General features: G+C 43.7%; 1 protein-coding gene across 3 annotated transcripts in view; it reads left to right on the forward strand.

Annotated features, from left to right (window-relative positions):
* Positions 1-15371, forward strand: part of RAD18 (RAD18 E3 ubiquitin protein ligase) — a 119357-nt gene that overhangs the window by 46017 nt on the left and 57969 nt on the right. For all 3 annotated transcript variants that reach the window (XM_014589148.2, XM_006152038.3, XM_027773268.1), the window contains 2 exons: positions 13163-13239; positions 14718-14778. In XM_014589148.2, the coding sequence (XP_014444634.1) occupies positions 13163-13239; positions 14718-14778 (138 nt within the window). The remainder of the gene's footprint in view (positions 1-13162; positions 13240-14717; positions 14779-15371) is intronic.

A 15371-nucleotide genomic window follows, 5' to 3' on the forward strand; every position in this document is an offset into this window, starting at 1 on the left:
CACACGCACCTGGCATGAGTTTCAAGCCACTGGGTCTAGGACTAGAACCACAATTGACTATGTGGGAGTCCCACAATTTAACCATTATGCCATCTACTGGTCCCATTTCTTGATGTATATTCATCCGTCAGTTGACATCTGGCATTTTTCTACTTTCTGGCTAGTATGAATAACGTTATGCTATGGTTCAGATGTGGTTCATGTGCTCTCCAGGGTGATGGGACTGAGAGGTGTTGGGCCATGATGGAGGTACGGCCTGCTGGGCAGTGTTTGCATCGTGGGGCACCACTCCTGTGACCCGATTAATGGCAATCTCATGGGAGGGAGTAAGTTCTTAGTCTTGAGAATGAGGTAGTTCCTGCAAGAGTGGGTTGTTACAGAAGTGAACGAGCTGCCTGCAGGTTGCTCTCTGCATATCACTGCTCTCCGCTGTGCCTCTGTCAGCCATGTCTGACGTAGCACCAGGGGCTGGCCTACTGTCAGCTCCACGTCTTCAGCATGTCCATCACTAGAACTGTGAGCCAGATAAACCTTTTATTTCTTTATATGTCACCCAGGCTTAGATATTTCTGTTTATCAACACAATAATGGACTAAAACATGTTGTTGCAGTATTTACATACAAGTTTGTTTGTTTTTGGTTAGAAAATGGTCATACCATAATCTTCTCTCTATTGTGTGCGAGGGAGAAAGCACGCCCCGATGGTACACGGTCATACTAAATTCCTTCTCCCCCATTTCTCCATCTTGCTGTGATCTTAGGCATGCGTGCACACATGCTTGGTGTGATTTCCAAGCTGCGAGGGCCAGAATTCGAATAGCAGTCAGCCATGTGGGATCCAGCTCCCCTAAACACCAGCTCACGGGGCTGGTCCAATGTACATGTTTTCACATGGACATATGTTTTCGTTTCTCTTGGATATGTATCTAGGAGTAGAATTTTTGGGTCTTACAATAAGTTTAACATTCTGAGGAGCCACCAGACTGCTGTGTGAAGTGGCTGCACCATCTAATGTCCTACCAGCAATGTGTCAGAGCTCTAATGTCTCCCGGTCCTTGCCAACACCTGGCGTGTGCTCTTTTTTATTATAGTCATGGTAGTGGGTATGCAATGGGGTACTGTTGTCGTGTTCATTTACATTACGTTAGTTGACTTGTGAATATTCAGTTAATCATCTTTAACAAGAAATGTATCTGTTTTGTCTAATTTGTTGAATTTACAGTGTGTTTTACTTTTTTATTAGAGGCTTTTGCTATAGGGCGCGTGCGCTCGCCAGAAAGGCAGAGAGAGACAGAAGGCAAGAAATCACTTCCCAGGGGGGATCGCCACGCCGCAATCCCTTCTCCTCCATTTTCCTCTTGGGATCTTGGGCACGCACGCACACGCGCCCGGCGTGAGTTTAAAACACCAGGTCTGGGACTCGAACCACAGTCGACTTCATGGAAGTCCAGCAACATAACCATTATGCTCACGCCTGGTCCTGTGTTTTTCTTTTAATAATATTCCCTTGTTAGCCTTTTTTTCTTTTTGCTATTTCTTCCATGAGCAAGAGAGAGAGAGAAAGAGAGAAGAGAATGCATCCCCCAGCAGACCCTTGGCTCTGTGATAAACACCCAGCTGCAGCCAGCCCCAGGTTGTGTGCACACACATGCCTGACATACCCAGGGAGGTCTCTGGATGTGAACCCAGAACCTTTCCTCGTGCGTCAGCCTCGCAGAACGTCACGTTTTACCACTGTGCCACCACCTGGCCCTGTTCACATTGTTAAAAGAGAAGTTTCTTCTGGAGATGGAAGAAATGCAAAGGTTGTATGGCCAGTGGAAGATAAGGGAAGAATGTGTATGTTCAGAAAGCAAAGGTCTCCTAAGTTCTTGGCATGGATTTTGAGCTATTCCAGATGCCCGGCACCAAAGATGAGTGGACTGGAGCTCACATTCCAGGCAGAAGAGCAGGCCCTGCTTCCTTCATGGCCTCCCAGCCCTGTTTTTAGAAAGAGCATTTTTATTGCGTCGTCAGAAAAGTCATGACACATTTTTGCACAGAAAAACGCGTCATGACTTCTCCGCCCCACTATTTTTGTCTTCCCACCATCTGAAAATAAGTTGTATCATCCTGACTCTTGACCCTTAAATATTTCGATGTAATTTTTTTTAAAAGATGTCTTCTTTATTGCCACAGTGTCGTTACCTATTTTAGTCAGTTAAGTGTGCTATGATACTTTTATCTATCATCTGGATTCCTCTGTGGTCGGTGGACCCAACAGTGGCCTCTGGGATATTTCCCGTCGAACATGATCCGGTTTGGGATGACATACAGCATTGACTTCCAGTCTGCAGTGATTCCTCCGTCTGTCTTTGTCTTTTATGACACTGGCCTTTTAAAAGAATATATTCTCTGGTGTGTGTGTGTGTGTGTGTGTGTTTTGTTCCAAATCCAGTGTTTCTCATGCTGACTTTGTCTAATTTTCCTGTAGTTACATTCAGGTCGGGCATTCCGGGCTGGAATACCGTGTAAGGGGTGTTTCCTGCTCCGGGTATCGAATATCGCGTCCAGAGGGTCTCATATTCATGTACCCTCGTTTGTTAGTTTCTTCCTTTGCTACTAATAAGGAAGCTATCGAGAGATATTTTAACACTATGTAACTATTCTGGACCTTATTAAAAATTCACCCCTTGGGACCAGCAGTTGGCATAATGGCTATGTCGCTGGACTCCCATGTAGTTGACCGCGGTTCAGGTCCCGGACCTGGTGGCTTAAACTCACGCCGGGCGCGTATGCGTGAGTGCCCAAGATCCCGAGAGGAGAATGGAGGAGAAGGGATTGCGGTGTGGCCATCCCCCCTGGGGGGTGATTTCTCGCTTTCTGTCTCTCTCTGTCTTTCTGGTGAGCGCACGCGCTCTATAGCAAAAACCTCTCCAAAAAAAAAAAAAAAAGTCGCCCCTGTATTTGGCGTACCTTGGTCATTTTCACCTGAACCGGTCGTTGAGAGTTGCAGGCGTGATGATTTTCCAGCTCCAGCACTCCGTGGCACTTGACCTGATTCTGAAAACAGGTGCCCTCCTTCCCGCCTTATTTCTGTTTCTCTATTTGTTCATGACTTGTAAGGACCTGCAGATTTATAGCTCATTGCCATTGCTATCATTTTGGTGTCTGTGTTTTTCCAGATATAGTCAGTGGGAGTGTCTTCATGTTGATTTCTTTTTGTTTTGGGCAGGTAGAGGGGTTTTTGCTATAGGTGTGTGCGCTCGCCAGAAGAACAGCGAGAGACAGAGAGACAGAAAGCGAGAAATCACCCCCCGGGGGATGGCCCCGCTGCAATCCCTTCTCCTCCATTCTCCTCTTGGGATCTTGGGCATGCACACACACGCGCCCAGTGCGAATCAAAGCCACCGGGTCGGGGACTCGAACCATGGTTGACTACATGGCAGTCCAGCGACATAGCCATTATGCCAACTGCTGGTCCTGCTATGCTGATTTCTAGTCCTTGGGAATGAACGCCCTCATTAGTTTTGTTACTGCTTCATTGTTTTTAGCATAAACAGTTACTATGAGCTCATCTTGTCTTTGCACGTCCCAGCCCTGGAACCAGCCATGTCTCTAAGGAGCTCTGACCGTTTTTATTGGTAGGACTACCAGCTCTTCTGCTTTCTACGTGGCATCTTTGCTGGTCAGCTGCCCAGCTGATGGCACATGGGAATTTATGGATACACATACGTACATATATGTTTGTACACATAGGTATGTACATACGCACACACATGTATGTATGTATACTAATTATATGTATGTATTTAAATCCATTTTCACTTGCATATTCTAGAGATCACAAGAACGTACCAGCATCTCTGCTTTCAGTCCAACCCCACAGGGTTCTTTACCTTTTTCTAGTCTGCGTTTATATTTTTCTTTTTTTCCCCACACTAATTATCCTCTCTCGCAAAAGGATCAGCACATTACTAATTTGTTCAGTTCTGTAATGCATATAAAATAGTTTCCGAATGGCTTAACCTATATTACTGCGTCACTACAAAGCAGACCTAAAAGAAAGAATTCAGGATTTTTTTTTTTTAAGAATTATTTTATTTAACTTTATTTATTTTTTTTCCTTTTTTTTTTTTTTTTGGAGAGATTTTCACTGTAGGGCGCGTGCGCTCACCAGACAGACAGAGAGACATAGAGACAGAAAGCGAGAAATCACCCCCCAGGGGGGATGGTCACGCCGCAATCCCTTCTCCTCCATTCTCCTCTCGGGATCTTGGGCACGCACGCACACGCGCCCGGCGTGCGTTTTAAGCCACCGGGTCTGGGACACGAACCGCGGTCGACTACGTGGGAGTCCAGCGACATAGCCATTACGCTAACTGCTGGTTCCCTAACTTTATTTATTTTTAATTTGACCAGAGAGGGACAGAATGAGAGTGAGAGAGAGAGAGAGGGAAAGCAAGAAAGCAAGCCACCAGGTCCAGGACTCAAACCACTGTTGGCCATGTGGGAGTCCAGTGTCCTTAATCACCACACCACCTGCTGGCCCCAAGAATTCAGGATTTTTAAAAAGTTTCTTGGGGCCAGCAGGTGGTATGGTAGTTAAGGTGCTGGACTCCCATATGATTGACCACAGCTTGAGTCCAAGAACCAGTAGCTTAAAAAACATGGTAGGCGTGTGTGCATGCAGGCCCCAAATCCCAAGAGGAGAATGTAGGAGAAGGGACTGTGGTGTGGATGTCCCTTCCAGGGGGTGATTTCTCACTCTTTCTCTGTCTCTCTTCATTAAGTCCATGCTCCCTCTGGCAAAACAAAACAAAACAAACAAACAAACAAAAACTTACTAAAAAAGAATTCTCTCTACCCAACCGACCAGCCTTCCACGTCTGTCCTTCCCGTTTCCTCCTGCCCATTGCATGGACAGTCTCTCTAGTCTAATACTATGTTTGTAAGGCTTTTGTTTTTGATTTCCCTTTAGGGTAGTTAGGTTATTTGACTTGCAGTTGAGTTTACTTATTACTCTGTTTCTATTTCCTGTTGCTGTTTTCTTTGCCCTTCTAATGATAAGAATTGTAACATTTAAACTACTAAAATATGTTTATAATGGACCACCTGCAGTCATACAAATACTATAGTCACAGTTTTGTTTTCTTTTGTTTCAAGACTGTTTCAATTGCTTATATCATTTTTTTGGGAGGGGTTTTTGCTATAGGGCGCCTGCACTGACCAGAAAGACAGAGACAGAGAGACAGAAAGCAAGAAATTACCCCCCAGGGGGATGGCCACACCACAGTCCCTTCTCTTCCATTCTCCCCTCGGGATCTTGGGCACACACGCCCATGCGCCCAGCCATGGGTCCAGGACTCGAACTGCTGTTGGCTACATGGGAGTCCAGCGACATACACATTATGCCAACCGCTTGTCCCATAAATATCCTACTTCAGTAGGAAGACACTCTTTAAGTTTAACTTGGAGATCCTGGCCATTTTTTGTGCTTGGTCCTAATGACAGTTTAGTTTCCAGAATCCCTGCAGTGTTGTTCTGAACTGCTTCATTTAATTGTCATGTGGAGGCCACTCTAAAAACCTGGTATTCCACATCTTGATTTAGTTCTCAGACCTTCTGGCGTATTAACTATAAACATGTCAGTTCATCCGGGATGTGTCCAGGATTGCCTATGTAAGATTTAAGAATTCTTTTCTGAGGGCCAGCAGGTGGCATAGTGGTTAAGGTACTGGACTCTCACACGGCCGACTGCAGTTCCAGTCTTAGACATGGTGGCTTGAAAATCACACCAGGCATGTGTGTGTGCATGCCCAAAATCCTGAGAGGAGATGGGAAGGGATTGCAGCATGGCCATCACCTCGGGGATGACTTCTCACTTTCCCCTGTCTCTGTCTGGCAAGCACAAGTACCCTATGGCAACATCCTTTGTGGGATCTTTTTTCCAAGTTCCTTCTCTTTGAAATCCTCCCCCTACTCATCATTTGAGAGGGCGAAAGTGTCATCTGCCACCTAAGTGGACAGTAGGAGTCCATCAGTAGGCCCGAACTGAGGGAGGGAGGAAGTCCTGCCCCAGGCCTCTGCCGCTGCTGGTTGGATGACGGAAGTTCAGCTGCTCTCTGACTGCAGGGGCGGGGCATCAGTAATATATTGCAGGTGTAGGTCAAATATTTTCAAGAGGATTTCTGACCACCCCTTCTGCACTCCTTTGCTTAAAGTAGTTTTTTCTTGGGGACTTTTTATCTGCTATTGGTGGTTCTGGCTTATAGGTTTCTCCAGAGCATAGTATGGGATATAAAGAAGATTAACAACAAAAAAAGGGAAAATGACCATTGTGCCAATCTTTAAATTCTGAGATTCTCTCAGGCAGTTTATCTTTCTGTTTTTTTACCTTTCAGAGATCTTTTACCATTGTCTCTTCTATGCAGGCTTTGTAGTTGTTCTTTGTTGGGAAGATTAGGGAAAAATAATTCTAGACCATCTTGTTTAGAACCAGAAGACTTTTTTTTTTAAGTATTTTTCATCATTTCTGCTAACAGTTTTGGTTATGTTTTCTTGGCGAATTGACTCCTTTATCATTTTGCAATTTCCCTCTTTATCTCTGGAAACATTAATTGTTTGGAAGCCTATAGTGCCTCATATTAGTATGACAACTCCAGATATCTTTTTAGTCATGTTTACATGATATATCTTTCTCCAAGCTTTAATTTTTAACCTTTCTTTTTATTATAAATATTTTATTTTGATAGCATATGGTTGGGTTTGTTGTTGGTTGGTTGTTTTTTTCAGATTTTTGCTATAGGGTACATGTGCTAACCAGAGAGACAGAAAGCGAGAAATCTCCCCCACGGGAGGGGGAATGGGCACACCACAATCCCCTCTCCTCCATTCTCCTCTTGGGATTTTGGGCATGCATGAACATGTGCCTGGCATGAGTTTCAAGCCTATGGGTCTGGGACTTAGACCATGGTTGGCCATGTAGGAATCTAGCAGTGTAACCATTATGCCATCTGCTGGTCCTTATGGCATATAGTTTTGTTTTAATCCAACCTGACATTCTGTGTCTCTTAATTGGTGCTTTTATACCATTTACATTTAGTGTAAATATTGCTGCAGTCATCTATAACATATTGCTAGGGTTTTTTCCCCCCTTGTTCCATCTTCTTTTTTTCTCTCTCTCTTTTTAATTGAGCATTTTTATTACACTTTATTTGTATAGCCAGTTTATTATTTTACTTCTTGTCCTGAATTGCAACCCTAATTTTGACTTCCAAATAAAATCCTTTATATTTTAGATTTGCCCTTACCTATTATTTAACTTTTGACAATAGGGAGAATGGTATATTCTCTGTTACTCTGTTTTAGCCTAAGTCTTAGACAGCCTCTTTGATCTTGGGTTTCTGGGGTGGGGCTCTCTCAGTGATGTCATGCCCCAGTGGCAGGGGTCTTTTAGTGGTCTGGGCCTAGGGTGTTTTCCTGATTCTATTACAAAGGTAGTGTTTTTCTCTGTTTATTTCTCCCAGCAACAGTGAGTATTTACCCTTACTCTAGAGACAGGAGTTTTGCTGACCTTTCTTCTATACTGGCTTAATGCTTTCATTTCTTTGGAATAAGACCTGATTGGGGGGCCAGCTCTGAGCACAGCAGCTGTGTACTGCCAGGAGAGGCCCTGTCCCACATGACAGCTTCTCTTCTATGCAGGCTTTGTAGTTGTTCTTTGTTGGGAAGATTAGGGAAAAATAATTCTAGACCATCTTGTTTAGAACCAGAAGATTTTTTTTTTTTCAGAATTTTTCATAATTTCTGCTAACAGTTTTGGTTATGTTTTCTTGGCGAATTGACTCCTTTATCATTTTGCAATTTCCCTCTTTATCTCTGGAAACATTAATTGTTTGGAAGCCTATAGTGCCTCATATTAGTATGACAACTCCAGATATCTTTTTAGTCATGTTTACATGATATATCTTTCTCCAAGCTTTAATTTTTAACCTTTCTTTTTATTATAAATATTTTATTTTGATAGCATATGGTTGGGTTTGTTGTTGGTTGGTTGTTTTTTTCAGATTTTTGCTATAGGGTACATGTGCTAACCAGAGAGACAGAAAGCGAGAAATCTCCCCCACGGGAGGGGGAATGGGCACACCACAATCCCCTCTCCTCCATTCTCCTCTTGGGATTTTGGGCATGCATGAACATGTGCCTGGCATGAGTTTCAAGCCTATGGGTCTGGGACTTAGACCATGGTTGGCCATGTAGGAATCTGGCAGTGTAACCATTATGCCATCTGCTGGTCCTTATGGCATATAGTTTTGTTTTAATCCAACCTGACATTCTGTGTCTCTTAATTGGTGCTTTTATACCATTTACATTTAGTGTAAATATTGCTGCAGTCATCTATAACATATTGCTAGGATTTTTTCCCCCCTTGTTCCATCTTCTTTTTTTCTCTCTCTCTTTTTAATTGAGCATTTTTATTACACTTTATTTGTATAGCCAGTTTATTATTTTACTTCTTGTCCTGAATTGCAACCCTAATTTTGACTTCCAAATAAAATCCTTTATATTTTAGATTTGCCCTTACCTATTATTTAACTTTTGACAATAGGGAGAATGGTATATTTTCTGTTACTCTGTTTTAGCCTAAGTCTTAGGCAGCCTCTTTAATCTTGGGTTTCTGGGGTGGGGCTCTCTCAGTGATGTCATGCCCCAGTGGCAGGGGTCTTTTAGTGGTCTGGGCCTAGGGTGTTTTCCTGATTCTATTACAAAGGTAGTGTTTTTCTCTGTTTATTTCTCCCAGCAACAGTGAGTATTTACCCTTACTCTAGAGACAGGAGTTTTGCTGACCTTTCTTCTATACTGGCTTAATGCTTTCATTTCTTTGGAATAAGACCTGATTGGGGGGCCAGCTCTGAGCACAGCAGCTGTGTACTGCCAGGAGAGGCCCTGTCCCACATGACAGCTGTGGTTCTCATCCCTAGCCTGGTCAGCCTGTAACACATGCACATGCGTGCTTAGACTCTGCGTGCTGGAGGGCTGGAGGAAGGGTATCATGTAGACCAGACCCTGTAGAGGTGCTTATCTCTCGCTCTCATTCTCACCCTTGGGTGCGAGCATATGTGATCTGTCATAAATAAGGGGGGAAATTTTTTTAAAAAACGCTATCTGGTTGGAGCTTTATCTCTTTTCTCTGTTAGGGGCTATTCTTAACCAGGTCTGAATCTGGAGGGAGACTTTTCTAACTTCCTGCTCCTCCCCAGTGAGAACAGAGAGACTGCGCATTCTCGTGAGTCCTGGGAAGTCTGCAGAAAGCAGCCTGCAGGTGGATGGACTGCCCCTCTTGTCTAAGCTTTCCAGGGCTTTGATGCGTTGATGTGTTCATGGTAGCTCATCCGTGGTTTCTTGCAGTTCATCAAAATATTGAGCCGAGACCATCTTCCCCCGAGGTTGGGCGATCGCGGCCATTCCGTGCCCTGCCCTCTGCTAGTTGGTGCTCACGGCCTCTCCTTGACAGCACCAGCTTCTCTGATGGTTTCAGGCTTATTGGTTGTCTCCTGACTTTTCTCTGATGAATTCAAGAGATAAATGGTTTTATAGATGAGATTATATATAGATTACAGATTAGTTGGCCTTTTCATTTTTTGGTCATTAGGGGGCAAATGACATTGTTACTGATCCTGTGGGTCCATTGCCCTTTGTGTACAAAAACCAATCACCATGCCAGGGAGCTTGAAGCAAGCCAGAGCTTTATCGTGTAGCTCTCTGCTAAGGAGACTAGAGCCGACTTCGAATCTGCCTCCAATGCATGCAGAGGGTTGGATCTTTCATAGTACAAAAAGCAAAGGAGGGGGTAGGAGTGACGTTTTTCGGTCTCTAGTTGGTTAGAGGCTTAGGGAAGGGCCTTCTTGGGCCAGTTGGCGCCAGTGAGCTGGGGTTGCTTGGCAGTCCCGGATAGGCTCAGGCCAAGATGTGGTCACCTTCTGTTTCTGATTTTTTTTAAATTGATTTATTTTACGTGCATTCACCGTATATCATTGCAGCATACAAAGTGAGTTTTCCCATCCAGAATACCCTGTAGATTGGCTCAATCCAATTCTCTGGAGAACATGTTATCACTGTTGGTTGCCAACAGCGTTTTCATTCCCTCTGTAGCTGGGGTCATCCTGAGGTCACCTATCCCTTTTGAGTGTATGCGTCCTGCAAACAAATTTATACAATGGTGATTAGTACTAGGTATATCATTGCAGCATACAAAGTGAGTTTTCCCATCCAGAATACCCTGTAGATTGGCTCAATCCAATTCTCTGGAGACAGGTCCTGTTCTGTTGGTTGCCAACAGCGTTTTCATTCCCTCTGTAGCTGGGGTCATCCTGAGGTCACCTATCCCTTTTGAGTGTATGCGTCCTGCAAACAAATTTATACAATGGTGATTAGTACTAGGTTTTTCTTATTACTGCTGGTTCTGGCTGGTTACAATGCTTTTTCCAGCTCTTTCTCTCCTAAACAGAATCCAAGGTTGCCCCAGAACAGATGTAAGCCCCTGCATTGTACCCGCTCCTAATGCAGTTTTCTTAATACCCTTGGCCAGGGCATGCTGCGTGTCTCCTTGTTTTGAATGGTACCTGTGCTCACGGATTAGATGCGATGCAGATGGTTCCCTTGCCCGCCTGTTGCACCATGACTCAGTACATTTAGAAAGGAGAGGCCTACTCGCTATTCATGTTCACACAGAGTCTTTGCATTGTTTCTACTGTTTTTGCAAATTAGGGAGGCAAAAGATACCTCTCAGTGCTTGGGAAATACAAGTTTTAAATGGAGACAATTGCATTTTTTTCTTATGAGAAGAAAAAAGAGGGAGGGAGAGACAGACACCCACAGAGAAGGTGAAATGATTTTTGATAGGTTCTCTCCTCAGTCCGGGGACCCTTTCGTCCCAGCCTCCCAGGTAGCTAGGCTTATAGGCATATGCTACCACGCCCAGCCTGTTTAGGTTGGTCGGTGAGTGAACTCAGCCTTGCATGCCAGCGACATGGCCAGGCCCTGGGCTATCGTGTTCTTAAATGATCTTCTGAAGGTCTGTAGATTTAAAACGACTTTAATAGGATCATTTCAAACATACAGGAAGTGGAGAAAGGAGTATGCTAATTTCTCATTATGCCTACTACACAGCTGAAACAATGATCAAACCGTCCTAATGTTTCATATAGCGTTTATTACCCCTCACCATGGATTTTTTTTTTTTTTTTGCTATAGGGCGCATGCGCTTGCCAGACAGACAGACAGAGACATAGAGACAGAAAGCGAGAAATCACCGCCCCCCCCCTCGGGGGGGGGGGGATGGTCATGCCGCAATCCCTTCTCCTCCATTCTCCTCTCGGGATCTTGGGCACGCATGCACACGCGCCCAGCATGAGTTTTAAGCCACTGGGTCCGGGACGCGAACTGCAGTCGACTACGTGGGAGTCCAGCGACATAGCCATTACGCTAACTGCTGGTTCCCACCATGGATTATTTTGAAGCACATTCCAGAAATAGTATCTTTTCCTGTGTGAATGTATGCGAAGGATTATAGATTCCCATTCCATGCCTTATGTTCTTTAATTTTCACATGTTGACTGGCCGTTGAGAGATAGTATTTGCAAATTCTGTGCTGCTTACGTTCAGAGACATTTAATGTATGACGTGGCGTGTTCCAGATGACTTAATGGAAGTGTTTGGGAGCTGTATCCACTGATAGATGTTCTGGAAGCAAAGCCATTTCCCCCTCATGGTTGTAAACCTTATTCTGTCCTTGAAAAGTAGTTTGTGGTATCGCATTTAGTATATCGGCTTTTGAACAGACATCCCCTAAGAGTTGAACTCACACTATCATATTAATCTTCATATTCCACTGGACCGATGTTTATACACTGTATTCAGAGGAGGAAGTGAGATGGCTTGGCTTCATTCTTATTACATTTTGAATTGTGTGTGTACATAAGTTCTGTGTTATAACTCTGTGTTTTTTTCCTTAAAATCTTTTCTTTTTTTTAAAAAAATATTTATTTAATTTTATTTATTCATTCATTCATTTTAATTTGACCAGAGAGAGACACACAGAGGGGGAGGGAGCAGAGAGACAAAGGAGGCTGCCAGGTCCGGACTCAAAGTGTGATTGGCCATGTGGGAGTGTCCAGCACCTTAACCACCACGCCACCTGCTGGTCCCCTTTAAAGTCTTTTATTTTGAAATGACAATAGATTAATCGAAAAGGTGCAAGAATAGGACAGGGAATTCACATATGCCCACCTGCAGTTGCTAATGTTGCAGCTCAGGACACTACCCCACACTATGACTCTAGGAGACCAGAGCGTGGCACCTGAAAATACATTTCTTTGCCATATCATGAGCTGGTTATTCCGAGAAACTGCAGACACAGGAGTTGCTCTGAGAAGCTGTCCTATTTTTCAAGAAATTTACAGGAAATCTACATTAGTAAAGTATGAGGAAGAATGCTGCTTTGGGATAACTTTTATTACCTGAGAGACATTTTTTTATTTTTGAGGAATATTTTTGCTATAGGGCATGTATTCACAAAAGAGATAGAAACAGAGAGACAGAAGATGAGATAACACCCCCTGGGGGGATGGCCACATTGCAGTCCCCTCTCCTGCATTCTCCTCTCAGGGTTTTGGGCACGCACACAGGTGCTCCTGAAGTGAGTTTTAAGCCACCAGGTCAGGACTCGAACCATGGTCAACTACGTGGGAGTCCAGTGCCTTAACTACTTTGCCACCTACTGGTCCCTTGAGAAACTTTTTATCTGCATGGCAGGACAGCCTTTATCCACTATTGGCCCTTTGCCCTCCCGTGGCCTATTATAGCCCCTCCCACACTCCCATCCAACCCTGAGTTCTGTTCCTTTTTGTAACTCAGGTTACTTGATAAACTTCCCTCATCTGATCGTTTGAGTCTCTTATTTTGTGGGACTCCCATGTATCTGTCCATAATTAAATATGGTTTTTCTTCCTGCTAATCTGTTCTATGTCAATTTCATTCATAGTGCAGCCAAAGATACTAGAAGAGAGGAGGGAAGCCATTTTTCACTGCTTGTTATTAACAACTTCCATAACCGTAGTCAGAGGTCAAAACCATGTCATTAACAGAGATCATATGTTCTTTTTTTTTTTTTTTTAAACAGCTGCTGAAATAGTTGAAGAAATTGAAAATATGGAGAAGACTAGGATGCGTCTCGAAGCCAGTAAACTCAATGAAAGCGTATGTTGTTGGTCTATCTCAGTATCGGGGTGGAATGAAGGAAGGGAATTTGGAATACTCTACTAAAAGTAAAGCACGCCACCTTTCAGCCTGTCCGGTGGGCATGCGCTAGAGCACGTTTCCGTGGAGCATGCGTAATCAGGATGTTCTTTCAGCGCTTCCTTAGCATGATATTCCGTTGTTTTTAGCAGTCTTCGGGCGCAGAGAAACAGCCTGGTCTTGGCGTCGGGTAGCTTTGCCACTGGTTCTTTCTCTGCTGGTGGCATTTCATAGGCTGCTTCACCTCTGGCCCTCAGGGTCTTCATCAATAGGAATAAGAGGCCTCTAAGATTCCTTTTAGCTTTGGCATTCTATAATTCTAAGATTATGGAGATAGTAAGTAATTGTAAGAGTCTGTGAACTTTGAGAATTGTATCAACCTTTTTTTGTTTGTTTTTAAGAGAGAGATTTTTGCTATAGGGCACGTGCGCTTACCAGAGAGACAGAGAGAGACAGAAAGACAGAAAACAAGAAATCACCGCCCCCCTCCCAGAGGGTTTGGCCACACCGCAATCCCTTCTCTTCCATTTTCCTCTCGGGATCTTGGGCACACACACACATGTGCCTGATGTGTTTTAAGCCACTGGGTCCAGGACTCCAATCATGGTTGACTACATGGGAGTCCAGTGACATAACAATTACTCCAACTGTTGGTGCTTGTATCAGCTTTTGGAAGGAATCAGAGACCTCACATTCTTCACCGTGCCTTCATCTACCCTGATGGCCCAGACTTTGAGGAAGGGACACCAAAGACGAGAATAGTCATTGAGTCCCGTGATACTGGAGGAAGGGCCTTCTGCTCTCCCAAGATTTTTTTTTTCTAGACCGCTGGTAATGTGTGTTTATAAGGAAAGCAACCACCTGAGGGAGGTTTATAACCAGATAATTGGAAAAAAAAAAAAAAAGGAATTAACATTGACTGACTTTGTTATTACCTGTGTGCTAACTATAAGACAGGGACTGTAATGAATCCTGTAAGTAGATTTCTGATCCTTTAAGCCTGAGATTTTAAAAAGCAGGACTAGAGTTTAACACGCCGTGTCTCTTACTGCATTTTCTCTCTGTATTACTTTCCTGGTATGACCTTGAGAGGTCGGAAAGGAGAGAAAGATGAGTAACTGTTGCATTAGTGAGTGAGGAAGATTAAATACTGAAATAGGAGATTGATGAATCATTTAGTTACTATTCCATATAATATCATGGAGTCATTGTATCTTCTGTTGGTAAGGAGAAAGTAACGACTCGTATACTATGTATGCTGTCCACTGAAAGTACGGAGGCGTTACACTTCCTTGGTCTAGGTAAAACAGATGAGAGATTGTTCTCCTCTATTTTAAACGTGCATGTTTGAAATTTTAAAGTATATAATACCAGCTTCTGTTGTTGTCATTTTGGGAGTTTTTTTTTTTTTTATGAAGATTTTTTCTTGATTATTTTAGGTAATGGTTTTTACAAAGGACCAAACAGAAGAGGAAATAGATGAAATTCACAGTAAATATCGTAAGTTGTGTGACATTTTTATTTCCTTTATTCGCAGTGGACTTGACTTGCTGTTTTCCATCTTAAGTACGTTTTAAGTATAATGTTTCATATGAACGCTCGATTCAAATTTTGTTAAGATTACCCAAGAGACGGAATTTTAGTCGAATCTTCACTCAGCATTTTCTGGTTTTTGATTTGTGAGTGCCTTTTTTTTTTTTTTTTTTTTTTTGAGAGATTTTCACTGTAGGGCGCGTGCGCTCGCCAGACAGACAGAGAGAGACAGAGAGACAGAAAGCAAGAAATCACCCCCCAGGGGGGATGGTCACGCCGCAATCCCTTCTCCTCCATTCTCCTCTCAGGATCTTGGGCACGCACGCACACGCGCCTGGCGTGAGTTTTAAGCCACCGGGTCCGGGACACGAACCGCGGTCAACTACGTGGGAGTCCAGCCACATAGCCATTACGCTAACTGCTGGTTCCCGCGATTGCCTTTTGATGTGTGAGTAACATTCTCCCAGTATTACTAAGCACCTTGCAAATGCGAGTGAGTTGCTCTCAAAGCATCTTTGTGAGAAGATGGGATTAAAATAAAAACAGTCCTGACTCTCTCT

The sequence above is a fragment of the Tupaia chinensis genome, unplaced genomic scaffold (assembly GCF_000334495.1).
Source record: "Tupaia chinensis unplaced genomic scaffold, TupChi_1.0 Scaffold000333_1, whole genome shotgun sequence".
Classification (NCBI taxonomy): Eukaryota; Metazoa; Chordata; class Mammalia; order Scandentia; family Tupaiidae; genus Tupaia; species Tupaia belangeri.